Source organism: Mustela nivalis (assembly GCF_964662115.1).
Source record: "Mustela nivalis genome assembly, chromosome: 16".
NCBI classification, from domain to species: Eukaryota; Metazoa; Chordata; class Mammalia; order Carnivora; family Mustelidae; genus Mustela; species Mustela nivalis.
Window position 1 is genome coordinate 28,157,306 of NC_139035.1, and position 27,635 is coordinate 28,184,940.

The 27,635-nt window shown below is 39.3% G+C and overlaps 1 protein-coding gene across 1 annotated transcript in view; it reads right to left on the reverse strand.

The window, feature by feature from the left end:
• Positions 1-27,635, reverse strand: part of KLHL20 (kelch like family member 20) — a 68,329-nt gene that overhangs the window by 4,599 nt on the left and 36,095 nt on the right. The window contains exons 5-10 of the mRNA XM_082704425.1: positions 27,485-27,579; positions 24,398-24,513; positions 14,367-14,550; positions 12,127-12,270; positions 2,190-2,323; positions 1,044-1,252 (exon numbers count right to left, since the gene is read on the reverse strand). Coding sequence (XP_082560551.1) covers positions 1,044-1,252; positions 2,190-2,323; positions 12,127-12,270; positions 14,367-14,550; positions 24,398-24,513; positions 27,485-27,579 — 882 coding nt within the window. The remainder of the gene's footprint in view (positions 1-1,043; positions 1,253-2,189; positions 2,324-12,126; positions 12,271-14,366; positions 14,551-24,397; positions 24,514-27,484; positions 27,580-27,635) is intronic.

The window sequence follows — 27,635 nt, forward strand, 5'->3', positions numbered from 1 at the left end:
ACAATAAGCATAATCTCCCACAATCTCTTATAATGCACTTGCCCTGACTCTGAGGTTTATTTTATTTTTTTTAAACGGTTAGCTGTAAACATTTCCATTTCCTTCACTAACTTGGGAGCTCCCTGTGGGGTTGTACTTACTTTTTTCTTTCCTAGCACAGAATAAGCACTTAATAAATATTTGCTAAATATATATAAATATATATTTGTATATATAAATAAATATTTGCCAAATATAGCAGTGAAAACAATAGGAACGTGACCTAGAAGCTATTAATCACCAGTAATAAAGAGAGCCACAGATGTGGGAATGTTTTGACTCGCTGATGCCTACCAGTGATAGTCCCCAATTTGCACAAACCAGAATTTACTCCCTTTTCTCCTCAGATTATGGAGTCTTAGCTGCTGCTATGTTCTCCCACCCGTTGTCCTACATCGATGCACTCCTGACACAACCAGTGGTTTATGGGTTACATTTCACTCTGAACCAAACATCCTAGGATGGATGAATGCTGAACTCTCCCTGGAAGTCTCTTGGAGTCGCATGTCATCCGTGGTCTAGAACATGACACAGGTCACACTGACCAGGTCTAGACCACAGATGGGACAGGCTCCAACCAGTACCTGGTGGTGGGACCAGATGTATTTCTGCCTAAACATCTGTATTGGTGTGCCAACTACTTACAATATTACCTAGGAATATTCGTTAGGAATATTTAGCTCTAATTGAGAGGGATGAATATAGGTGAAGTCAGATAAGGTAGTGGATAAGACAGGGTAAGCTCTTTCCAGAAAACAATCGATGAAAAATAAATCACAAAAAATAATTCTATTATTAAGGAAATGATTGACTATAAGATATTTAACTACTTGAGATAACAGCAATTAGGAGAAATTAATTTTTTCCAGGATTAAAGAAAGTAGCAGGGGTTGTTTTGCCTCAACAGTGCACCTCCTTCCTGTGCCAGTATTTTATAGATCGGAGCTCTCCTGCACAGTCCTGTCTTTGTGCTTTTTTCCAGTTTTCAGCAGGTGGGCACTTACTCCACTACGGCGGGATGTCATAGCCACCACCGGAGACCACTGGTTAGTTCTGGGGTTGTATCTCTCCGCGCTGCTAAGCTCTGTAGTGTCATCTCTACCTCCTACGGCATAGATCATGTCCTGATACACAGCACAGCCTAGGTGTTTCCTCCGCGTCCCCATAGGAGCTATGGTGTGCCATCTGTTTTCCTGAGGATTGTAGCGCTCCACTGCAGGGGGAGAAAAAAAACCCAGCAAGTGACCATTCAACCATTTCTTCTCACCTCTAGTTTTCCTCATAGCCATTAAAACTTTGTGATAACACATATTTTTACACAGTCTGATTTTTCTTCTGGAAAGGACTTGTATACCCTTGGACAAAACCATTATAATCTCACTGGTTTCATTTGTGTAAGGGATGGTGGAAAGGGCACGTGTTGGAGTCAAGGTACCTTCGTTCTAGTTCTGACTACATGACTCGTGGCCTCACCTTATCTTCAAATGAGGGGATTAGACTACAGGACCTGTAGCCACCATTCCGTACTTGTAACTGATTGTCATAATCAGACACTGTATTCCCTTTGCCTGTATTCCTACTGTATTCTAAGCAGGAGACAAGATATGTGACTGTGCGTCTGATGCGAGTGCCGCACTAATATCCTTAGGTAAAAATATCCATTATCTCTCAACGGAAAGGACTAACACATAAACCAGCTTATAGCTATAACTTATTTATTCTTACATTACAATATAGGTTTTGTCTTTTTCTTGGTTTTGGCTTTTTTAAGAAGAGCTGGTTGGGGTGAGGCAGAGAAATAATCGTATTAGGAAAATAGTTCTTTGGTTTGTTATAAATTCCTAGAAGTTTATAAAGAGAAGGGAGAAAGAAGTACTCTGGGAATACACTGGAAGAATACAGCTGCAGAAGGAGCTGAGGAAGAGCTGGGAGTTGTACTCTAAGGGGAAAACAATTTTCAATTATTTAGATTATTATAAATAATCATATCATTTACATAAATATGATTATACAAATCATTTTAATTTTACAATTTATATTTACAATTTAAGATTACAGGATAACATGGCTTTTTATACTTTTCTGTAGTGGGAGTCTCTGGAGGCATGTGTTGCTCTGGGGGAATCGGACTGACGCTGGAAGGGACTAACCTGTGTTGAGTGGAGATGTCCCATCAGAGCCACCCACAGCGTATAAGAACCCTCCTAACACAGCCACGGCCACGCCGAGTCTTCTGGTGCTCATAGAAGCCACTCGCGTCCATTTGTTTTCCTTTGGATCATACCTGCAGTGAGGAAGAAACCGAAGACTGCACGCCTGCTTCTCTGAAGCCTTTTTCCTAAGGTGTGAAATAATGCTAAAAAAGACATGTTGGCTACACACACCTGAGATGGTCAAAATGCACAATGAGAATCTAAAAGAGTTTACTTAGTGACTAAGGAAAAAAGTCTTAGAATTTGTGCCTGTGTCAGTTACTAAGTTGTTTTCTACACTCTTGTCTTGTGGTACCGGGGCCGGAACTCTGAAAACAACCTTTCTCCTTTGCCAAGCTGGCTCTCTGTCAGATTCTGCCGAGAGGAAGGACTAGCTGCTGGACGTCTCTGGGAGAAGGGACAGACTCCCTTCTGTTTGTCTGCCAATCCTGGTAGTGCTGCCTCAGCCAAGGCCCTTGAACTCTGACTAAACCGGCTACTTTCAGTCTCTAGCCTTTTCCTGGCACTTCCCAAACTAGCCTGGTGCTTCTTGGAGGCAGCCCCCTTGTTCTAATCACCCCCAAACTCCGTGACTTCAGGTAATTTTATTACCTTTCCTGTCTCAGGGGTCAGGAATTTGGGAAGGGCCTCGCATGGAAGTTCTGGCTTGGAGTCTGACGTGGTTGCTGTCAGACTGGGGCTGGGGCTGCAGGAGCAGAGCGCTAAAGCAGCGGGCGACCAGCTGGCCGTCCCTCCAGGAAGCCTCACGATCTCTCCGGGTAGACCTCCCAGCACAGCAACCTCAGACAGCTCCAGGCTTCCCAGGCGCCCCAAGAGATCCAAGTAAAAGGTGCATCTTTTATGACCCGGCTTCAAAAGTCACACACACAGTGCCACCTTGGCCGCTGTCGTAAGGCAGCCCAGAACCAAGAGGCGAAAATGGAAATCCTACCTTTCAATCAGAAGAGTGTCCAAATGATACAGAGCGTGTGAAATGACAGGTGCTGTTACCACCTTCGGAAAATAAATTCTTCCACAATCAGCCAGGAAGAGAAGGCTTTGTGGAGGCGCGTCACAGTTCAAGCTCCGTGGCATCTCTCCTCTCGGCTACGAGGCTCCCTAACTCTCCTCTCTCTCCTTCATGTTCCCAGATCTGGGTTCCTACCGTTAATTCAGTGTCCTCTGTTTGTTTTTTTCAGCCTTTCTAGATCTGCTAGCCAGTTTTTGAATACTAAATTCTCTCTACTAAATAACTGGTATGGCTTGTTTTCTTTATTGAGTCCTGATTGATAAATTACTAGTGGTCAGAAATATGACAAAAATCACTTGGAATAGGGCTGGCATTTTATTGCATGGGTGGGAAATTCTGTTAGTCTATTAAGTACTGTTAGCAAACTCTACCACTATTGCAGGAAATACACAACAAATGATACTGGAAATAGACCTCGCTCTTAAGAAGAAAGTGAGGGAGATGGAACACATTTTAAGGAAAAACCTCCAAACAGATTCTGTGAATGTAGTCACTAATACAGATGAATGCAGCAGAAATATAAATCCTGGAGAATGGAGGTCCTGGAGAAAGGTTGTGGTTAAGTCAGTGATGGTCTCCTGAGGTTCACGCACTTTTCTTTTTTTAAAGATTTTACTTATTTATTTGCGAGAGAGAGAGAGAGAGAGCAAACGAGCAAGGGTAAGGGGAGGGGCACAGGGAGGAGAAGCAGACTCTCCCGCTGAGCAGGGAGCCCAATGCGGGGCTCCATCCCAGGACCCGGGGATCATGACCTGAGCTGAAGGCAGATGCTTAATGACTGAGCCACCCAGGCACCCCAGTTCATGCACTTTGAATAAAGTTTATCTTTCAGCCCTTTTGGAAAATTCTCAGCGGAAAATTCTATCTGCAAATACTGCTTCTGGTCTCTCACTCTCCTTTCCTTCTGGGACTCCAGTCACATGTATGTTGTACTGTTTGTGTGTCCCATGAGTCTCTTACAGCCTGTTCTTTCCATTCTGTTTTCTCTGTTCTTCCTCTGTTTGGATGGTTTCTATTAATCTGACTTTGAGTTCATTAACTCCGTCTTCTGTTGTGTTTGGTCTACTTTTACTGTGTCTAGTTAATCTCATTTCAATGAGTTCTTAATTTTAGATATATTTTTCAGTTGTAAAATGCACATCTTATTTTTATATTCCAATTCTATATTAAAATTCTCTAATCTTGGGCGCCTGGGTGGCTCAGTGGGTTAAGCCGCTGCCTTCGGCTCAGGTCATGATCTCAGGGTCCTGGGATCGAGTCCCGCATCGGGCTCTCTGCTCAGCAGGGGGCCTGCTTCCCTTCCTCTCTCTCTGCCTGCCTCTCTGCCTACTGTGATCTCTCTCTGTCAAATAAATAAATAAAATCTTAAAAAAATAATAATAAAAAAATAAAATTCTCTAATCTTTTATCCATTTTTAATCTTTCCCCCTATTTTATTTAATGTATTCATTATACTTCTTTTAAAGTTTTTTTTCTGTTAACTCTGTGGATCATTTATTTTTATTAAAAAAAATTTATTTATTTGAGAGAGAGGGAGTGAACATATGTAAGTGGGGAGAGAGTCAGAGGGAGAGGGAAAGGGGAAAAATCTCAAGCCAACTCCTTTCTGAGCATGGAGCCCTACGCAGGGCTCTATCTCACCACCCTGAGATCATGACCCGGGCTGAAATTTACTGAATCATTTACTGAATGAGCCGCCAGGCGCCCTTAAACATAGGTAAGTCTGCTTCTATTGTCTATTTTTTTCTCTCACCTACTGGCCATATTTTTCTTTCTGCACACATTTAGTAATTTTTTTATTTTAGCTGGACATTTCTATAATGGGATGGAATTCTAGAAATTAGAAGTCAATATTATCCCCTCATTCTGCACCACCCCTGTACCCACCTTTCCTGGCCACCAGCGGTGGATCCACTCTCTCCTGTATTAGGCAGAGAGGATGAAATATTGATCACCCCAGTCCAATCAGGAATTGAGTTTTGTTAGACTCAGTCCACCTCAATTTTCAAATGTTGCAAGGATGAAAGCTATCCTGAATTTGTCACAGCCCCGCCCCCGCCCCTGCAGGACTTTATCTTCTAAGCAGTGTCAGGTTGCATTGAATTTCACTCACCCTAGTACCCCAGTCTCCTGAGCTACCCCAGCACTCAGCAACCATCTCATGGAGAAAAACAGCAGTATGTTTGGAACTGTTCTAGATTCCAATCTGTCATGCCAACCTGCATGACTATTAAAAGTTCTACTGTTTTACTTCTCCTCCAGGTGAATTCCTTTTAATATTTCAAGTCCAATATTCAATACTTCAGACTTGGCAAATATCAGGGAAGAAAACAGCTGATGATCTCAGATCACATAAATGGGCTCTCTCTTCAATGGAATTTTAGTTCATCTTATGTTACTTCCACACGTCTCTGAGGTTTTAAAAAATATATTCATACTCGCACTTTTTCCTACTTGCTGCAGTGGGAGTGACGGCTGGCACTACTTACTGCATGCTACTTGGAAGCATAAGTCTCTGCATAATTTTTAATTATAAAATAATACATTGCTTCAGAAAGCCACAAAAATGTGCAGTTTATTGAGTAATTATAAGTAAAGCCCATCACCCAGGCCAAGAAAAATAACTTGGCCTGCCACACTGGAAGCCTTCCCATGTGTCTCTTTCCAAACTCAATGCCTTCTTCCCCAAAGGATAACCATTATCCTGATTTTTACAGTAATCATCTCCTTGAGTTTCTTTATAGTTTTTCCCACCCAAGTGTGCATACCTTATTTTTGTTTGTTATAATTTTTTTTTTTAAGATTTTTATTTATTTATTTGACAGAGAGAGATCACAAGTAGGCAGAGAGGCAGGTAGAGAGAGAGGAGGAAGCAGGCTCCCTGCCAAGCAGAGAGCCCGATGTGGGACTCGATCCCAGGACCCTGAGATCATGACCTGGGCCGAAGACAGCGGCTTAATCCACTGAGCCACCCAGGCGCCCTGTTTGTTATAATTTTTTTAAAGCCTCTTTTTATCTACAGATTTTTTCCTCCATTTCCCATTTCCTCCCGCACCCCCCAATCCAATTCATCTTTTAGAACCTGGGGCATTTGATCTGCAATTTCCCCCACAAGATGGATTTGACTGGCTAGACACTCAGAGTGCAGTTGCACACACTGGCTTGTCCTCTGTATGTTCCACAAATTGGCAGCTGGAGCCAGAAGTTTGATCAGACCACATTTGGTCCCTTTGACAAAACTACAGAAGGTGATATGTTAGCAGCTGCTAATTATTAATGCTCAGGCCCATTTATTTACTGAGTGTTACATAACGGTTATATCCAACCATTTATTTTCTTTTTTTGGAATATTTTATAAAGAAACAATCCTCGGGGTGCCTGGATGGCTCAGTTGGTTGAGCGGCTGGCTCTTGATTTTGGCTCAGGTCATAACCTCGGGGTCTTGGGAGCAAGCCCTGCATCGGGCTCTGTGCTTAGTTAGGGGAGTCTGATTTAGGAATCTCTCTCTTCCTCTGCACCCCTCCCCTCATACTCTCTCTCCTTAAATAAATAAATATATCTTTAAAAAAAAAAGGAACAATCCTTTTATCAACTGTTTTGTACCCAATTCATATGTGATACAGTTTATACAAGAAAGGTTGGGTATATGTGTGCTTCTTTCACTTTATTTACTAGTACTCAAGATGATAAATTCATTCCCTGTGATCTTCTGAAGGCAACTAAATAGGATTTTTATTTTTTTATTTTTTTTATTTTTTTATTTTTTTAAAGATTTTATTTATTTATTTGACAGAGAGAAATCACAAGTACACTGAGAGGCAGGCAGAGAGAGAGAGAGAGAGAAGGAAGCAGGCTCCCTGCTGAGCAGAGAGCCCGATGCGGGACTCGATCCCAGGACCCTGAGATCATGACCTGAGCCGAAGGCAGCGGCTTAACCCACTGAGCCACCCAGGCGCCCCAGGATTTTTATTTTTTAAACATCAACAGGAACTCATAGATTTAAATATATTTATTGGATTTTAATCAGTCACAATTATCTCTTTTAAAGTTAAAACTGTCCCATTTTGGGAACCTGGGTGGCTCAGTGGGTTAAGCCTCTGCCTTCGGCTCAGGTCATGATCTCAGGGTCCTGGGATTGCTCCCCTCTTTCTCTCTGCCTGCCTCTCTGCCTACTTGGGATTGCTCTCTCTCCAAATAAATAAATAAAATCTTTAAAAAACAAATGAAAACAAACCAAAAACTATCCCATCTCTGGTCAAATGGGAACATCTTCAAGTTTTCTCTGGAGTCCTTTAGACATCTCCTAGTCTTTGATAGGTTGCTTATTATCTGGTATGACAAGCTAGGCCAGGCTTATTGGTACATTTCCTGTCCTAAATCTGGAATCAGATATTTCTCCAAGAATCCCTTATTTCTTTTAGGGAAATGGAACTTCAAAACACAATCTAGGAACAGAGCTGTTAACTGCCACTAGTTGGTCATTATTTCTAGGCCTCTTTGGTTGACAGAGCTAGAATATAATTTTATTTTTAATGAATAACTTAATACAAATTGAAATTCAGGACTACAGGTCCTTTCACTTAATTTCTTCTATTTTACATTTATATTCTTCCATAGTAAGAATCCTAGTCTTCAAGAACACAGGAGATGACAGAATTATAATAACCTATACCCATTTCCTTTATTCCACGTTATATCTTAGATTAGCAATACTCTCACTTCAATATCCCTGAGAAAAATTAAAATTCTTTTTGCATATCTCTTCCCTTTCTCCTCCCACTTTTAAAAATATTTATACCACATCTGCACAGACTGAGCATATAGCCAGTGCATACTACTCTCTCTTTTAACTCTGTTTACTCAGAGTTCTCCAATTCCCTCTATGTTTCATGCTCACCCTCCATCAATGTCTCTAGTAATTTTGTCTGAAGCTTGTTCCGTAGTAGATCATTCAGTAAGGACTCATGGGAACAGTATTGCGATTTCTTATGTGTTAACAGTTTGTCTGCGCCCTTCATACTTCAAAGTCATTTTCTCTAGGTATAAAATCCTTAGCTTACATTTTCTTTGAATATCTTAAATGTCATTCCATATTCTTCTAGCATAAAATATTGCTTTCAAAAAGTACAATAGTAATCTAAATCTTTTTCCTATATAATAAATAGTGTACTTTTTTGTTGATTGACTAAAGAATTTGTTTCCTTTTTCTTCAAGGTCCTGTAATTTTACTGGAACATATCTTGGTGTTGACTGTTCTGGGTCACTATTCAGAGAATACAGTATATTCTTTCAATAAACAATCTCAAATTTTTTATTAGAACAGGAAAATAATTTTCAATTATAGTTATTAGCATTTGTTTTATTCCTTTGCTTTGTTTTGGTTCCTCACGGACTCCTATTATCTGTGTATTAGATTTTTTTTTTAAAGATTTTATTTATTTGTCTGACAGACAGAGATCACAAGCAGGCAGAGAGGCAGGCAGGGAGAGAGAGGGGGGAAGCAGGCTCCCCGCCGAGCAGAGAGCCAATGCAGGGCTCGATCCCAGGACACTGAGATCATGACCCGAGCCAAAAGCAGAGGCCTTAACCCACTGAGCCACCCAGGTGCCCCTGTATATTGGATTTTTAACCTATTGTCAATACTTGTTACTATCTCACATATCCTTTTTGTTTCTTTTTTATATTTCTGATTTTAAAACATTTCCTCTTTCACCTTCTGTCTTCCAGTATAATCTGTTTTGTTTACTTGTTCTAGTTTAATCTTCATTCTGAAGTGATTTTTCCTCTTATTTCTAATATTTTTCTGAGTTTAGTCATCTCATATTTGGGTTTTTCAAATTCTGACTTACGTAGTGTTTTCATGTCTTATATCACTTTCCTAATGTCTGTTAGTACATTGTGAAATAGTTGATCACTGTTTTGATCTGCTCTGTGGGTATGTCTTTCTGCTGTGCTTTCACTGTCTATAGAGATGTTATTCTGCTGCTTATTCTCTCTACAATAACTCTGTATTGGATCTAACCTTGGTACTCTGCTGTTGTTCATTTTTTATGAAAGGAGTTTTCCTGAGGTAGTGGTTCATGGTGATTTTCTAACTTCATGGAACTCTTTCTAGTTTTTTCATATAGTGTTTAAAAAAAAAAAAAGTATAGTGGTTTGCCTCCTGAGATTTACTGGTTTTATTCACTGGTCCTCCTATTTATCTTGGCCTTCTCTTCTCACTGTATATTAATCTTGTCTCACTCATTTTTGGTCCTGCACCAGAAGTGTGGGCCCTGTTCAGGAAGGTCATACAGTTGGTCAGTTTTGAGGGTTCCTAGGGCTAGATGGCTCTAGCCCAGCTGGTTCCCAGCTACAGTGGCTTTGCACCACTCCTCTTTCCACCCTGGGGTATTTGGCAATGTCTACAGACTTCTGGTGTCACAAACAGGTGTGTGCTACTGGCAATTCGTGGGCCGAGGCCAAGGATGCTGGTAAACATCTGACAATGCACAGGATTGCCTCCACAACAAAGAATTATGTGGCCCAAAATGGCAGTAGTGCTGAGGTTGAGCATCCCTCTTCTAAGTCCTTCAGATCCTATTATAGGTCCCTTGCACTCTATACTGGGATTGAGCAAAACCCTTCTTTGTTTCAGCTCTTGGTCATAAATGTTCCCTTCACTCTTTCTAGTAAATAAACATTGCCTGCTTTGGGGTTCTTCTGTTCTTAGATCTGTCATAGTTCTGACTGCTTTTCTCTATTTTCTCCTGCATAGACACTGGTATCATGCAGGTCTTGCGGCTTTCGGTACGTTGCCTTTGCCCATTCATATTTTGGTGTTTATGAAAATCCCCCCCGCCTAGTTATATTTTAAATGTCCATAGGGCTTTTTTTTTCTATAAGTTGTGGTAAAATTTACCACCATAACCATTTTTAAATGTACAGTTCAGCAGTGTTAGGTACATTCACACAGTCATTGAACCAAGTTCCATAACTTGTCCATGGTTTTTAGCTTTGTTATCTATTGCTCTGTTCTTCTGTGGGTATTTGGAAAGATTAAAGAATTATGCTATTGTTGTTATCTTCCCAGAATGCTCTTGCATAGAGTTGTGTTTTTTTTAAAAGATTTTATTTATTTACTTGACAGACAGAGATCACAAGTAGGCAGAGCAGTAGGCAGAGAGAGAGAGAAGAGGAAGCAGGCCCCCCCGTGGAGCAGAGAGCCCAATGCGGGGCTCAATCCCAGGACCCCAGGATCACTACCTGAGCAGAAGGCAGAGGCTTTAACCCATGAAGCCACCCAGGTGCCCCTTGCATAGAGTTTTCAAAGTGGAGAAATAAGTTTCTTAACAGAAAAAAGAAGTAGCTTTCAAGAGTTACCTACAACTTAATCTCTATTTAAGACAGTTAAACACTTCAACTTAAACATGGCAACTCAACTAGTAAATGGTATTTGAAAAATTCTGAAAAGTCATGAAGCATTTCTTTTTAGGAAGTGAAGATGAAATATGGAACACGGGGCACCTGGGTGGCTCAGTGGGTTAAAGCCTCTGCCTTCAGCTCGGGTCATGATCCCAGGGTCCTGGAATCAAGCCCTGCATCGGGCTCTCTGCTGGGCAGGGAGCCTGCTTTCTCCTCTCTCTCTCTCTCTGCCTGCCTCTCTGCTTGTTTGTGATCTCTGTCAAATAAATAAATAAAATCCTAAAAAAAAATATGGAACACAAGAGACTCCAAATCTAATCTCTAGGGCAGAATGACAAAAAAGTGATGGAGCAAGAAATTAAGAACAGGATGTATTTCACTAAAATTAACTGATTTGTAAGAGTATAAATTAAACTTCCATAGCCAACCTAGATTTCCCTAAGTACACTTCAAGAATTAATGAGAATCCATATACAAAATACTTTGGAGTATTTATACGATGTGCTAAACAAAGTATTACTACTTTAATCACTTTTTTTGGAGGAAGTCTGGGCAGTTATACATTAAGTACGCTCCAAGTACTGGGAAAAAAAAATCAGAGCAGATTTCAGAAGTGTTATGCTTAATATCCTGTATGGATTATAATTTAGAATATGATTCCAGCTCTTCAGTTAGCCTCCATCAGTGTAACAAACAGTTTGAAAAATCAGGTTATATCTCTCATCTTCTTAGACCCTTAAGATCATCAGAAAACGTTCCCCGAAAGCCCGTGGGATAGCCACTGAATGGTGGATTCCCTGGTATCCTAATCTGTTTCCTTTAAAGAGCCCTTTACATTTATTTATTTAGTTAGTTTCAGAGGTAGAGGTTAGTGACTCGTCAGTTGTATGTAACACCCAGTGCTCGTTACATCAAGCAGCCTCCTTAATGTCCAACACTTCCTTACCTCATCCACCTCCTCAGTTCCCCTCCAGCAACCCTCAGTTTGTTTCCTAAAGTTAAAATCTCTTAAGGATTGTCTCCCTCTCTGATTTCATCTTGTTTTCTTTTCCTCTCCCTTTCCCTATGAGCCTCTATTTTGTTTCTTAAATTCTACTTATGAATGAAATATTGAAATCATATGATAACTGTCTTTCTCTGACTGACTGATTTCACCTAGCATAATGCCCTCTAGTTCCATTCACATCGTTGCAAATGGTAAGATTTCATTTTTTGATAGCTGAGTAATATTCCATTGTATGTATATGTGTGTGTGTATCTATCTTTCTATCTATATCACATCATCTTTATCCATCCATCTGCCGGTGGACATCTGAGCTCTTCCCATAGTTTGGCTATTGTGGACACTGCTGCTATAAACACTGGGGTACAGGTGCCCCTTCAGATCACTATGCTTACATCCTTTGGGTAAATACCATTTATATTCTTTTAAAAAATTGAAAATGACTTTAAAAAAATTACCTCTCCACAATGTTGAGGCAGGACACGCCATCCTGGCCACCCACAGCATAGAGAAAGCCTCCGAGCACTGCCACACCAACACTTGTCCTGCAGGTACTTGTAGGAGCCACATCACTACTCCATTGGTTGGTTTTGGGGTCATACCTGCAGAGAGCACAGTAAGAGCAGTTTGTATTTCACAAAGAAAGTCTGGCTATATTTACATATTCTCTATTCTTTCCTCTAAATATGGGCTAATTAATAACAAAAACATATGAAAAGCTAATTTAGGTTTTATTTTTTAAACTTAATTTTTACTCATACAAATTACGTACGAATATATTTTCTTTAAAACTTTTTTCAGAATGTTACAGCTAAAGCTAAATTTTCCTTTGAGTTCCACTAATTTCTGGTCTCTTCCCATTGTGACTTGGTGTATGTCCTTCAAGACTTACCAGTAAATTTATTTATTTATTTATTCATTTAAAATATTTATTTATTTATTTTTAAAAAAGATTTTATTTATTTATTTGATAGAAATCACAAGTAGGCAGAGAGGCAGGCAGGGAGAGAAGGGGAAGCAGGCTCCCTGCTGAGCAGAGAGCCTGATGCGGGGCTCAATCTCAGGACCCTGAGATCATGACCTGAGCCGAAGGCAGAGGTTTTAACTCACTGAGCCACCCAGGCGCCCCAGTAAAATACTTAAAAAGGTATATTTATATGCAAGTATGTTTTCTTTACATAAATAATACTGAAGTAGTCATAGCTTTTTTACTCAACGTACTTCTGAGATCTATCTACGCTAATAGATAATATTCTAGATTTTTAAAATTGTGTGTGCCATTACATATTTCTGTTGATGTATCCTTACATTGTGTCTGACATTTTGCTATTAAAAACAGTGATTGCCCTTGTATATTTTATCCTGAGCAAATAGACAATGACAACTAGAATCATGGGGCACAGAGTAGAGTCATTTTCAATTTAAAAAAATACTGTCAAAAAAACTATCAAATTGCTCTTTGTGTAATCACATTAATTTTATTAGTTTCCAATTTAATTAACTTTTTCTTTTTTTCTTTTCCTTCTATTTTCTTGGGTTTTGTTGTTCTTTTTATAACCTCATAATTTAAAAGCATGATTTATTTTCTCATCTTTCTTATTTTCAAATGAATGTATATTAAGTTAAAATGCACTTTAAATTTCCCTCTGAATACACCTTAGTTGCAGTCTACACATTTTGATATATTTGGGCTTAATTGTTATTAAGCTGTAAATATTTAATCATTTTCATTTTTTAAAATTTTTATATTTTCAATTTTTTTAAGTAGGCTCTATGCCCAATGTGGGGCTTGAATTCACAACCTTGAGATCAAGAGCTGCATGGTCTACCAACTGAGCCACCCAGGCACCTCTAACTCAATTTATTTTTAAGTGTGTGTGGTTTTTTTTTTTTTAAGATTTTATTTATTTATTTGACAGAGAGAGATCACAAGTAGGCAGAGAGGCAGGCAGAGAGAGAGGAAGGGAAGCAGGCTCCCTGCTGAGACTCGATCCCAGGACCCTGAGATCATGACCTGAGCCGAAGGCAGTGGCTTAACACACTGAGCCACCCAGGCGCCCCTTAAGTGTGTTTTTTTTTTGAGCCGATCCCTGTTTTATATTTCAGCTATACAATCTAGATCTTTCCATGCTGCAGGATGTCACAGATATGTTAAGAATCACTGTAAATCAACACAGTTGAATGAAGAAGGGTATATGAAAGCAAGAAATTAGAACAATTATTGTAGGATTCCAATGTGCCAGGCATGGTAACAGATAAGGGAAAAGACATTTTAACAATGATAGCCAATCAGATATGTACAAGTATGTTCAAAATACTTACAAAAAGGTAGAGGGATGAGTAACTAATTGCGTGGTGTCGGAGAAGGCTTTATATAGGAAATAATATTTGAGTCTTGAAGAGATATTCCAGGGAAGAAAGAACAGCATGCATATGGGTAGGCAAAGAGCAATAAAAGAGTTTAGTGTGTCCAAGGAAATACATGCAATTTGGTGGATCTGGAGTAGCACTGGGGAATAGTGGTGTGGCTGGGGGAGACTGCAAAAATAGGTCAGGTAGAGGTTACATTATGAAGGACTTATATGTCATGCTAAGGGGTCAAGGCTGCCAACTAGAGTCACAGATGTAACAGTAAAGCAGCAATCACATTTGTTTCCTAGTTAACATCTCAATTAAAGAAAATTCAAATTGACCTTACCTTTCAACACTATTGAGATAAGAAGATCCATCATGGCCTCCTACTGCATAAAGCAGGTCATCAAGAACACTGACCCCAACTCCACATCGCCTTTTGCTCATTGAAGCTACCATTCGCCATTCGTTGGTCTGTGGATCGTATCTTTCAACACTAGAAATGGCATCTCCACTGCACCAGCCACCGACTGGGGAAGTAATAGAAGTGGTCAGGAGAATACCTGTCCTAAAGCACAGAAGGTATCACTCACTGCAAAACCAATTATCTCTAGAAGCAGGTCAAAACATAAGTTATGACTTCTACTTATTCTACTAGGGTTGTTATAACTTTAATTTTCTAAATAAGTTAGTATTAGGTCCATTTTACAGAGAAGGGCAAGGACACTAAGTTAAATCAGACTGAGAAGTAATGTGGCATTTAATTGATTGAGCACTTTATTTAGGGAGGAAACTGGGGTCTGACTGTTACCTCTATTAAGCAATATGAACTTGGGACTATCTTGTAAACTACCTTATTTGCAAAATAAGGAATAAAAACTAAAAGTGAAATACTATACACACGAAACTGCTTTCTAAAGAATAAAACACTACATAAATATAATTCGTTATGGGAAACTGAAAGAACTAAAACTGGACAAAAAATAACAAACATTGGTGATACGGTGAAAAGGGCATCCTCAGACACTGGCATGTATTCCTCTAATACTAGTGGAAATGCAAACTGGTACAGCCCCTCTGGAAAAGAGTATGGAGGCTCCTCAAAAAATTGAAAATAGAACTACCGTACAATCCAGCAATCCCACTTCAGGATATTTATCCAAAGAAAATGAAAACACCAATTCGAATAGATAGATGAACCCCAATGTTCAATGTGGCATTATTTACAATAGCAAGATATGAAAGCAACCTAAGTATCTACTGATAAATGAATAGGTATGTATCACATATATACAACTGAAAATTACTCAGCCATAAAAAAGAAAGAAGGAAATCTTGCCATTTGCAACAATATAGTTGAATCTAGAGGGATCCAACTAAGTAACATAAGTCAGACACAGAAAAACAAACAGAATACAATTTCACTTAGGTGGAATCTAAAAAATAAAACAAACAAAACAAAACAGAAATAAATTCAAAGATATAGGAAACAAACTACTGGTTACCAGAGCAAGGAAGGTTTATGGAGTGGCTGAAATAGGTAAAGGGGATTAAGAGGTACAAATTTCCAATTTAAAATAAATTAGTCATTGGCTGTAGCAGAAGGAATACAGTCAATAATACTGTAATACATTTGGTGGTGATACATGGTAACAAGGATTATTTTGTAATGCAAAAAATATGAAATCACTATGATGTATACCTGAAACTAACAAGATACTATATGGTAATTATACTTTTTTTAAGTTTTATTTTTTAGTATTCCAAGATTCATTGTTTATGCACCACACCCAGTGCTCCATGCAATATGTGCCCTCCTTAATACCCACCACCAGGCTCCCCTATTCCCACACTCCTCTTCCCTCCAAAACCCTCAGTTTGTTTCTCAGAGTCCACAGTCTCTCATGTTTCATCTCCCCTTCTGATTTACCCCAATTCATTTTTCCTTTCCTTCTCCTAATGTCCTCCATGTTATTTCTTACGCTTCACACGTAAATGAAACTACATGATAATTGACTTTCTCTGCTTGACTTATTTCACTCAGCATAATCTCTTCCAGTCCAGTCTATGTTCATACAAAAGTTGGGTATTCATCCTATCTGATGGAGGTGTATTATTCCATTGTACATATGGATCATTATCTTCTTTATCCATTCATTTGTTGAAGGGCACCTTGGCTTTTTCTACAGTTTGACGAATTTGGCCATTGGTGCTATGAACATTGGGGTATATATGGCCCTTCTTTTCACTACATCTGTATCTTTGGGGTAAATACCCAGTCGTGCAATTGCAGGGGCATGGGGTAGCTCTATTTTTAAGTTAAGGAATCTCCACACTGTTTTCCAAAGTGGCTGCACCAACTTGCATTCCCACCAACAGTGTAAGAGGGTCCCCCTTTCTCCATATCCTCTCCAACACTTGTTGTTTCTTGTCTTGTTAATTTTGGCCATTCTAACTGTTGTAAGATGGTATCTCAATGTGGTTTTGATTTGAATCTCCCTGATGGCTAATAATGATGAACATTTTTTCATGTGTCCGTTAGCGATTTGTATGTCTTCTTTGGAGAAGTGTCTGTTCATGTTTTCTGTCCATTTTTTGACGTGATAATCTGTTTTTTGAGTATTGAGTTTGAGGAGTTCTTTATAGATCTTGATATTAGCCGATCAAAATTTCACCCATGTTTTTCAAAGTGTTGGAACAAACAATCCTAAAATTTGTATGGAACCAGAGAAGGCCCCAAATTGCTAAGGAAATGTTGAAAAAGAAAAACAAAACCGGAGGCATCATGTTGCCTGATTTCAAGTTTATGACAAAGCTGTGGTCACCAAGACAGCATGGTAGTGGCACAAAAACAGACACATAGACCAGTGGAACAGAGTAGAGAGTCCAGATATGGACCCACAACTCTATGGTCAAATAATCTTCGACAAAGCAGGGAAAAATAATACGGTGGAAAAAAGACAGTCTCTTCAATAAATGGTGCTGGGAAAACTGGAGAGCTATGTGTAGAAGAATGAAACGCGAGCCATTCTCTTACACCATACACAAAGATAAACTTGAAATGGATAAAAGACTCAATGTGAGGCAGGAATCTATAAAAATCCTGGAGGAGAACATAGGCAGTAACCTCTTTGACATCGGCCACAGCAACTTCTTTCAAGACATGTCTCCAAAGGCAAAGGAAATAAAAGTGAAAATGAACTTTTGGGACTTCATCAAGATCAAGAGCTTCTGCACAGCAAAGGAAACAGTCAATCAAAGAGGCAACCCACAGAGTGGGAGAAGATATTTGCAAATAACACTATGTTAATTATATTTAAAAAAAAAACTATAAATCAGAAGCTTAGGTTTGTTTTTATTCTAATAGGGGAAGGGATTTTTGACTTATCTACTCATAGTCTCTTAATAGGTCCTCTTGTGACTAAAAATCATACAAAAATTCTTATGATACACACTACAAAATACTTTGCTTAATCTTCAATCTGTACTGAATTCTATATTATCCAACATGACATTTAAGGTCAGAAAACTTTTAGAAAAAACTACATTTTTCATAACCAGAATGACAGGTTCAAAACGAGTTCCACAGAGCTTCTTGGAGTACTACCTGAGTTCTACCTGGAAAAAAAATGTAGTTATACCAGATATATTTGTTATTCTTTCAAATCATCTCTATTCCAATCCAAAATAAGAGCTATACTCTGGAGCTTAAGAAGTTAAGTAAGAATACCTTAGTCTCAAAATATTTGATAAATAATGGTTTCTATAATGTTCCTAATCTTCTAGATGGATGTGAAAACTCACTTCTGTATTTCAAATCTCAATGTGCTGATGTGCTGTACACATTTTATTTTTTATGGTTTCATTTATAAATAAAATATATTTTATTTATTTATTTGACAGGGAGACAGTAAGAGAGGGAACACAAACAGGGGTAAGGGCATAGGGAGAAGCAGGCTCCCTACTGAGCAAGGAGCCCAATGTGGCACTCGATCCCAGGACCCCAGGATCATGACCTGAGCTGAAGGCAGATGCTTAACAACCAAGCCACCCTGGTGCCCCTTATGGTTTCATTTAAATCAGAATATTCAAATAATACTAAATCACAGCAAGGGGGATGGGTTAGATGTGGGATGGGTATTAAGAAAGGCACTTGTGATGAGCACTGAGTGTTGTTTTTAAGTGATGAATCACTGAATTCTACTCTAGAAACCAATATTGTGCTTCATGTTAACTAATTTAAAAAAATACTAAATCATAGTAAGTTTGTGTATCTTAATTTGCTTAAATTTTAATTCTGTTCTAGGATATATGCCAGGATTTTGGATTTTATTTTAAAATCCAAAATAAAATTTGGCTGCAAATGTGAGGGTTATAAGCATTTAAGACGAATCAAATACCCTAACCACCAAACTTGGGCATAATTTTATAATGGGAGCCATTAAAACCAATTTTTTTGGATTATCTGGCTCCAAATCAAATTATTATCACTTCATAAATTGTGCTATTTGATACCAATGAAAAAACAGGCCTTTAGGAAAGAAAATTTAAAAATTTCCTGTGACCTGAGGAAACAAGAAAAGGAAAGGATCAATTCCACTGTCTCAGGGCAACTTCACCTGCATTATGATTTCTGAGGCAATAAGTGATGATATAGCTGGGACAGAACTAGTTATTATAAGCTAAGTACAAGCTGTACTTAGCAAAATAAAGTGTACGGAAGTCCTTGCCATGAGAAATCTCAATGTGAGTTAAGCAATGTACCTAAGAAAAAATATTGCTGAAAAGTAAAGAAACATGTAGTTTTATATGAGTGAGATGTTGACAATAAAAAGAATTACTTCAAAGACAGATTTGGGCAAAAAGCATTACCTTAAAGAAGGTAACTTTTAGAAAGTATTTGGAATGAGGATCACTGAATAGTGAAAACTTAAAAAAAAAAAAAACCTAAACAAAATAGGAACTCAAAATGATAAATATCAAGAAGTCTAATGGAAAATAAGAGGACAGGCCAGAATATAGTAAGAGAAGTAAAATGCTCCTGAGTAAAAAACTACTAAGATTATATCTTAGGTTTCCAGAGTTTATTTCCACAGAGTGATGAAGAAAGGAAGGCTAAATTTTCTAAAGTTAAGCGAGAATTGGTAATGTGGCATTCTAAAGATAACGAAAACAAAATTGCAATAAAAACCAAAAGAAATTGAAGATTAAGCTTTACTAAAGTAGAGACAGGTCAAATAATGACAGTGAACAGTATCACTCAAGAATGATATTCAGATCTGGAAAATCGAGAGAGAAGGCTGGAAAAACCAAAGCAATGTAAAGGAAAAGACCTAATGTCTTTTCTCTACAAATGAAAATGTAAAGCTTCATAGTGTAAAAAAAGATAGCAGATAATTTAACTTTTCTTCTTTATATTTTTCTATTAATTAAAATTTCTTATTTATTTATTTGAGAAAGAGAGCGGGAGCAAGTGTGTGCATGGGCATGCGTGGGGGAGGGGCAGACAGAAAGGGGGACAGAGAGGAGGAGAGCGAATCCCAAGCAGGCTCTGCCCCTCCAGTGAAGCCCCACACCAGGTTTGATCTCATGATCATGAGCTCATGACCTCAGCCAAAATGAAAAGTCAGGCACCCAACCGGCTGAACCACCCAGGCACCCTGTTAATCAAAATTTTAAACATATATATTATCAGAAAAATAAAGGTGTTATTTATTTATTTTAAAAGATTTTATCCATTTAAAAAAAAAAGATTTTATCCATTCATTTTAGAAAGAGTGTGTGTGTGTGTGTGTGTGCTCCAGTTGGGGGAGGGGCAGAGGCAGAGTGAGAGCAGACTCCCTGCTGAGTGTGGAGCCCGATGTGGGGCCCAATCCCAGGAACCTGAGATCAAGACCTGAGCTGAAGTCAGATGCTTAACACCTTAGACAACCAGCCACCTTTGGTGGCTCCAAAGGTGTCATTTAAAAATAGGTCATCTTTCATATGCAAAGTGATATTAGTAATCCATTAAGGCTACTGGCATGTACTTTTTCCATCAGTCATGGTGGGTTGATGCTCATTTCTCACTAGTATTCCTCAGGATCAACGGCAAACAATTAATCTTTTTTTTTTTTTTTTTTTGTGGCAATCAATCTTTACTGAGTGCCTAGTCTGACAAGATTGCTAGGCAATCCGGGAACTACAAAGCTATATTAGAAATGGTCTTTGCCTTCAAATAATTAACAACATTGTCAAGGAATCAGATATTCAATCAGCAATGTGAAATTATGTGATTACTAGGAGGAATTTGAGATCATAAAATTGATCCAATTTAGCTGGCTTCTAAAGAAGACAATAACATGATTTTTTTTTTAAAGATTTTATTTTTAACTAATCCCTACACTCAACATAGGGCTTAAAACCACAACTCTGAGACCAAGAGTCGGCTCAGTGGGTTAAGCCTCTGCCCTTGGCTCAGGTTGTGATCTCAGGGTCCTGGGATCAAGCCCTGCATCGGGCTCTCTGCTCAGCAGGGAACTTGCTTCCCCCTCCCCCTCTGCCTACATCTCTACCTACTTGAGATCTCTCTCTCCCTCTCTGTCAAATAAATAAATAAATAAATAAATAAAATCTTAAAACAAATAAACAAAAAATTCCTATTTAAAGGAGCTACATTAGTGTCTCTCAGCATTCCCAAAGGAATGCCTTGTCTAGTTCCACTGGATTGGTATCCCCAACAAACCCAGAGAGGACCCTGGACATAAAATATACTTTCCATATGCCTATTTGGCTTAGCCTCTAGCTTTTCATCATAGGGAGGTTCTCTTCTATTTCATTTGTTTGAGTTCCTGTCACCTTCCCTTCTACCTTAATCTTATTCTTAATCATTGCCAGAATGTTCTGAGGCTGATGAAACAGTACTGTACTGTCATCCCTAGTCTGGGAATTAAAACTAACAGTCAGCCATACAAAACAGTTACTAGAGCTCATAATAATGAACATAACTCCACAAAGACAGCCCTACTACTACATTCCTAAAACCAATACATCATGAAACCACAGGTAGCAAATAATTAGATCTTGCAGGCATCTAATTTTAAAAACAGACAATTGACTTTTAAAGTTGAAAAGGCAGCGGCGGCGGGGAGTGCCTAGGTGGCTCAGTGGGTTAAGCCTCTGCCTTCAGCCCAGGTCATGGTCTCAGGGTCCTGGGACCGAGCCCCGCATCAGGCTCTCTGCTCAGTGGGGAGCCTGCTTCCCCCCACCCCCCGTCTCTCTCTGCTTGCCTATCTGCCTGCTTGTGATCTCTCTCTCTCTCTGTGTCAAATAAATAAAATATTAAAAAAAAAAAAAAAAGTAAAGAGAGGGGGTGCCTGACTGGCTGTTGGGTAGAGCATGCAACTCTTTTTTTTTTTTTTTTAAATATTTTATTTATTTATCAGAGAGCGAGAGGGAAGAGAGCAAGCACAGGCAGACAGAACGGCAGGCAGAGGCAGAGGGAGAAGCAGGCTCCCTGCTGAGCAAGGAGCCCGATGTGGGACTCGATCCCAGGACGCTGGGATCATGACCTGAGCCGAAGGCAGCTGCTTAACCAACTGAGCCAATCCAGGCGTCCCTAGAGCATGCAACTCTTGATCTCAGGCTCGTGAATTCAAGCCCTATGCTGAGTGTGGAGCCTATGAAAAAAAAAATTTTTTTTTTAAAAGATTTTTATTTATTTATTTGATAGAGATCACAAGTAGGCAGAGAGGCAGGCAGAGAGAGGAGGAGGAAGCAGGCAGAGAGCCTCCACAGAGCAGAGAGCCCGATGCGGGACTCGATCCCAGGACCCTGAGATCACGACCTGAGCCAAAGGCAGAGGCTTAACCACTGAGCCACCCAGGCGCCCTGAAAAAAAATTTTTAAATAAAATATCAAAATTGGGAGAGAGAAACTCTAAGACTGTATGTGGGGGCAAGGATGCAAGACGTAGGTGTGAGCATGCAAGTGTCTGTATAAACCCACATAAACAGGTGAATATGTACCTGTTGCATACATGGGAACGAAAGACACAGGAATAAATAAGAGTGCTAATACAAATGATAAATCTATTAATAACACCAGACACATATGGACAACTAGGAGTATGGGAGAATTCAGTGCATAGTGAATTAATAATTAAGTCTGAAATTTATTTATTTATTTATTTATTTTTTAAAAAAGATTTTATTTATTTATTTGTCAGAGAGAGAGCGAGCGAGAGCGAGCATAGGCAGACAGAGTGGAAGGCAGAGTCAGAGGGAGAAGCAGGCTCCCTGCGGAGCAAGGAGCCCGATGTGGGACTCGATCCCAGGACGCTGGGATCATGACCTGAGCCGAAGGCAGCTGCTTAACCAACTGAGCCACCCAGGCGTCCCAAGTCTGAAATTTAAACAAGAATGAAGAAATTCCTTCAAAAGAGGAAAAAAAAAAACCTGATGAGGATTAAGGAGAAAAAGAAAACTTGGCATCAGTTTTCTTCTTGAAGAAATACTACTCTCTCTCTTTCTCAAATAAATAAAATTATTTATTTGACCGACAGAGAAAGCACAAATAGGCAGAGGGGCAGGCAGAGGAAGAAGAAGCAGCAGGCTCCCCACTGAGCAGAGAGCCTGATGTGGGGCTTGATTCCAGGATCCTGGGATCATGAGCCGAAGGCAGATGCTTAACTGACTGAGTCACCCAGGTGCCCCTCAAATAAATAAATAAATCATTAAAAAGGGGTGGGTGGCACTTGGGTGGCTAGTTGGTCAGGTGTCCACCTTGTGATTTCAGCTGAGGTCATGGTCTTATGGGTCATAGGATCAAGCCCCATGTCGGGCTCTGGGCTCAGAGTCTACTTGGGATTCTCTCTCCCTCTCCTTCTGTCCCTTACCCTGTTCTCACATGTGCACTCTCTCTCCCTTTCAAATAAATAAAAAAAGAAATACTACAATATCCTCTACAAGAAGAAATTTAGATGAAAAAATTTAAAAAGAAAGAACTCAAAACAGAAATTATCCCATTTTTCTTCTTTTTTAAAAAGATTATTTTGAGAGAAAGAGAGCAGGGGGAGGGGCAGAGGGAGAGGAAGAGACCGGGGAGAGAGAATCTCAAGCAGACTCCATGATGACTGCGGGCCTGACTTGGAGCTCGATCTCAAGACCCTGAGACCATAACCTGAGCTGAAACCAAGAGTCAGACACTTAACCGGCTGAGCTATCAACGTGCCTCTTCTTCTAAAAATATAGGGGAAAATATATTTCCACAAGCCAACAGAAAATTAAACTGGGAAGAAAAAGATAGACAATGGTTAGGCTGATGGAAAAGGATACTATGCCCCAGAGATTGCACAAAATTCCATGCTGAAAAGGAATAGAACACTTCACATAAAAATAAATAAATAGATAGATACCTAGATAAAAAATAAAACTGGACAAAAGAATCCAAGCATGCCTGCATCTAAAAAGCCATGGAGTTACAGAAAGTTGGGAATTAAAATAAAAATACTACAATAAATCCTGGCTAGCTCCATGTATCAGAATTAGAAAAAATATTCAAAGAACTTGCAACAAACTAAATGTTTGTATGCCCCATCAAAATTTGTATGTTGAAATCTAGTCCCCAGTGTGATGGTATTAGGGCCTTTGTGAGGTGCTTAGGTCATGAATGGGATTAGTGTTCTTATAAAGGAGAACTCAAAAAGTTCCCTTGCCCCTACCACTGAGAAAGAACACAGCCAAAAGACGAGAAGACAACCTTCCACGAAGAAGCAAGTGGGCCCTCATGAGACACAGAATCTGCTGATGACTTATCTTGGACTTCCCAGCCTCCAGAACTGTGAGAAATAAATTTATGTTTATAACTACCCAGTTCCTGGGTTTCTGTTAGAGTAGCCCAAATGGACTAAGAAAGAACTAGTAAGAAGTAGTCTGACTGTTCAAGTGAGAGAGGTAGCTGAATTTACATGGATGGAAGGGAAACATCTGAGGCTGAAAATTCTCAAGAGATTTAGGAATAGAGAGTAGGAGCAAAATGATAGAGCAGGTTGTCTTGGGCTCAGTCTAGCTCAACAGAGCTAGGAAAGCATGTAACTGTTTAATGTAATGTTTTTTGACAGTTCTAGATAATTATGAGGTGTCTTACACACTGGTATAAAATTAATGCATATGACTCATTTTAACAAAACATCCTTTGCATGACATTTTTAGACTTATATAAAATAGAGCACTCTCAGAGAATACCAGTGTTGGATCATGAGTTAACAGTCAAGCTACAAGGTAACTTATTATGTGTTTCTTATGACAGTGGATATCACAGTTGTCCAAGCATAGATCAAGTGACAGTTTAACATGTGGGAAAGTATTCAGTTTAGTCATAGTACAGTAAGTCCCAAACCTGCAAAGAGTACTTCTCCACATCGAATAGGTTTCCGTGGTCTTGTCCTTGGTCCTTGCATTAGTGGTCGTTCTTGAGGCAATAGGAGATAGTTTTTAGCTTCATCTACCAAGTCTCTGTGGAGGAAATTTTGCCTTTATTCCAAATGTCTAAATAACATTGTTAGTCAAATCCCAATATGGTTTAGGAATATGTAAGTTGGCAAAGGGGAACAAGCATAAATCAAACCAAATCATGAATACCAGCCAATATTTAAAAAGTCACAAATACAAGAGAAATGATGCCAGTCACACTATGAGTTGTAAATTGATTGGTATTTCCATCATGACTTCTTATCTTAGTATAAAATTTAGCCTAAAACTTAATATGCTTGGGGCCAACAACAACTTACAGGAAACTAAAACTTACAACTCAATTACCAGCCTGCATAGTTATTGCTTTCTAATCAATTTTACTAGATTCTGGAGAATACTGGCAAAGCAATACATCAGCTCTGGCACTAGATATTTGTTATTGTAATTAAACAATATAACTATGTCAAAAACTGGATTGCTAAAAAGAAAAACTATATTGTCATTTAATAATTAAGTTGTTACCCAGTACCATATGAAATGGTTTGCTCTCAACAAGTCTACTGAGGATGAACAAATTTTTTTTTCTGCCTATTAAGGTACTTTCTGAGAAGATCCTAGTAATTATACTTGTTGAATACAATATCCTAATACAAACCATTCATGTATGTACTCCACTCACTTGAATCCTCCGAGTTATTCAGTGCCTAATCGGTGCAAATTCCATCTCTAATTCTATTCTTTCTCAACTTTGGAAGTGTTTCCTAAAATATATTTTCATTTCTCTAGCTTTTTCTGTTACAAAGAGTAATTCATTCCTGCAGGACCAGTCCCAAGCATGACCCAATAATGCACTTCTAATATATGATTTTGATAAGACTCTTCCAAAAAACCAATAACCCCTGCCCCGCAAATCCCAACCTGATGACCAAGAGCTTTTTCAAGCTTCCTCAGCCTTACAAACAAGGATTGTGATCCCCTAATAGCTGTTTTTTTTTCTTTTTTTGATTTTATTTATTTATTTGACAGACGAGATCACAGGTAGGCAGAGAGGCAGGCAGAGAGAGAGGGGAAGCAGGCTCCCTGCCAAGCAGAGAGCCCGATGTGGGGCTTGATCCCAGGACCCTGGAATCATGACCCGAGCCCAAGGCAGAGGCTTTAACCCACTGAGCCACCCAGGCGCCCCCAATAGCTGGTTTTTAATTGAGTGCTCAGGAATTCCCAGAAGGAGTACTATAGAGCTAATACTTAGCAAGCCAACCCAAAATTAACAGTAAGAACAAGAACACTTACAGCTATGCGTCAGTCCCTGTTTTAAGGGCTTAATATGTATTAACTTGCCAATCCCCACTGCAACCTGATGGAGTAAGTACTATTGCCATCCTACTTTACAGATGAAGATATTATAGGAGAAAGAGGTTAAAGTAACTTGCTTAAGGTCTCACAACTAATAAATGTCATGAGGTCAGGATATTAGGAAAGGGCTTCTTTTTTTTTAGACTCCCCCCCATTTCATGTCATTTCATTTCATTTTATTTCTTTTCAGTGTTCCAGCATTCATTGTTCATGCACCACACCCAGTGCTCCATGTAATACGTGCCCTCCATAATACCCACCACCAGACCCACCTATCCCGCAACCCCCTCCCCTCCAACACCCTCAGCTTGTTTCTCAGAGTCCACAGTCTCTCATGGTTTGTCTCCCACTCCGATTTCAGGAAAGAGCTTCTTTTAAAAGTGACTTTGGGGGCGCCTGGGTGGCTCAGTGGGTTAAAGCCTATGCCTTCGGCCCAGGTCATGATCCCGGGGTCCTGGGATCGAGCCCCACATCGGGCTCTCTGCTCGGCAGGGAGCCTGCTTCCCCTCTCTCTCTGCCTGCCTCTCTGCCTACTTGTGATCTCTGTCTGTCAGATAAATAAATAAAATCTTTAAAAAAAAAAAAAGTGACTTTGGAAGTACCTTTACTTTGTGCATCAGAATCAGTACAATCTGATTTATGCTTTATGGGGGAGGGGCACTTTGCATTGTTTCTTCAGATTTTGAATCTATAATTCATGCGGTTTTCCTTCTGCTATTGTAAATATTTGAGGGAATTAATTGCCATCTGTCTGCTTTTTAAATTGAAGAGACAAATATCTAAATCCCCTCTGACATACCTTGTTAAAGGGACAGGCTTCAGATTACAGAAGAAAGACAAATGATTCTGCATGTTCTACCTCTGTTCTAGGGATTTCTTACTAGAGCAAGTTTCTTCAGTCACTAAGGGAGACTCAAAGGTCAATACAGTTTAAGGAGTTCTGAGTATTGACTTGCTCTTTCATTTTTATATATAGAACATGCTGGCGGGGGCGGGGAATGGTTAAAAACACCGTAAGGTCTGACTGGATTCTAAATCTTAAAACCTATCATATTGGGAAAAGTAACTTTTACATCATGTCTATTTTATAGAAATAGCCCAATAAAAAAGCTATCTTGTTTGTATTATAAAAGTGTTCAGAGTTTTTTTCAGTCAAAATACATTATGAAACTACTCCACCAACCTCTAGTGGAACCCCTTCCACAGCTGTGTGAGGAGTAGTCCTTTGACTCTGTCCACACCCGCAGAAAGCAAAGCTGGTCCTATTCCCTAGGCAGGCCTATGTGATAGAATGATAAAGTGCTCCTGACACTTTCTGACAAGAATCAACAACATTATTTATCTCAAGAAAAACATAAATTAGCAGAGAATTGCCTCTTCAAATTCAAACTTGCATTAAAACCTTAGAAATCTACTCTTTATTGCCACTTCTACACCAATTAGCATCATACATAAAAACTAATGGAATGGAATCCTGGAAGCTCAGTTCTCTCTTCTTTCATCTCCTCCTCTTGACCCTAACCCAGAAGAAAAACCTGTTAAATACTGCCCTGGTGTCAGCACTAAGAAATACAAATATTTAGGAAGCAACACAAATAAGGAAATTAGGAGAAAACAGGAACACTCATTGCTGATTTTTGCCACCCAGAGCCACTCATACCTGCATTCTTCATCACTTTTGATGAGGGGATCAGAGCCTACGGTGCCCACCAGGAACTTTGGACTAAGCAAAGGCAGACGAACGTGCTGCAGCACCTAAGAGGTAATAAATACTGTTAAAGGCGCGAGCTCCCACTTGCAGGGTATTTAAG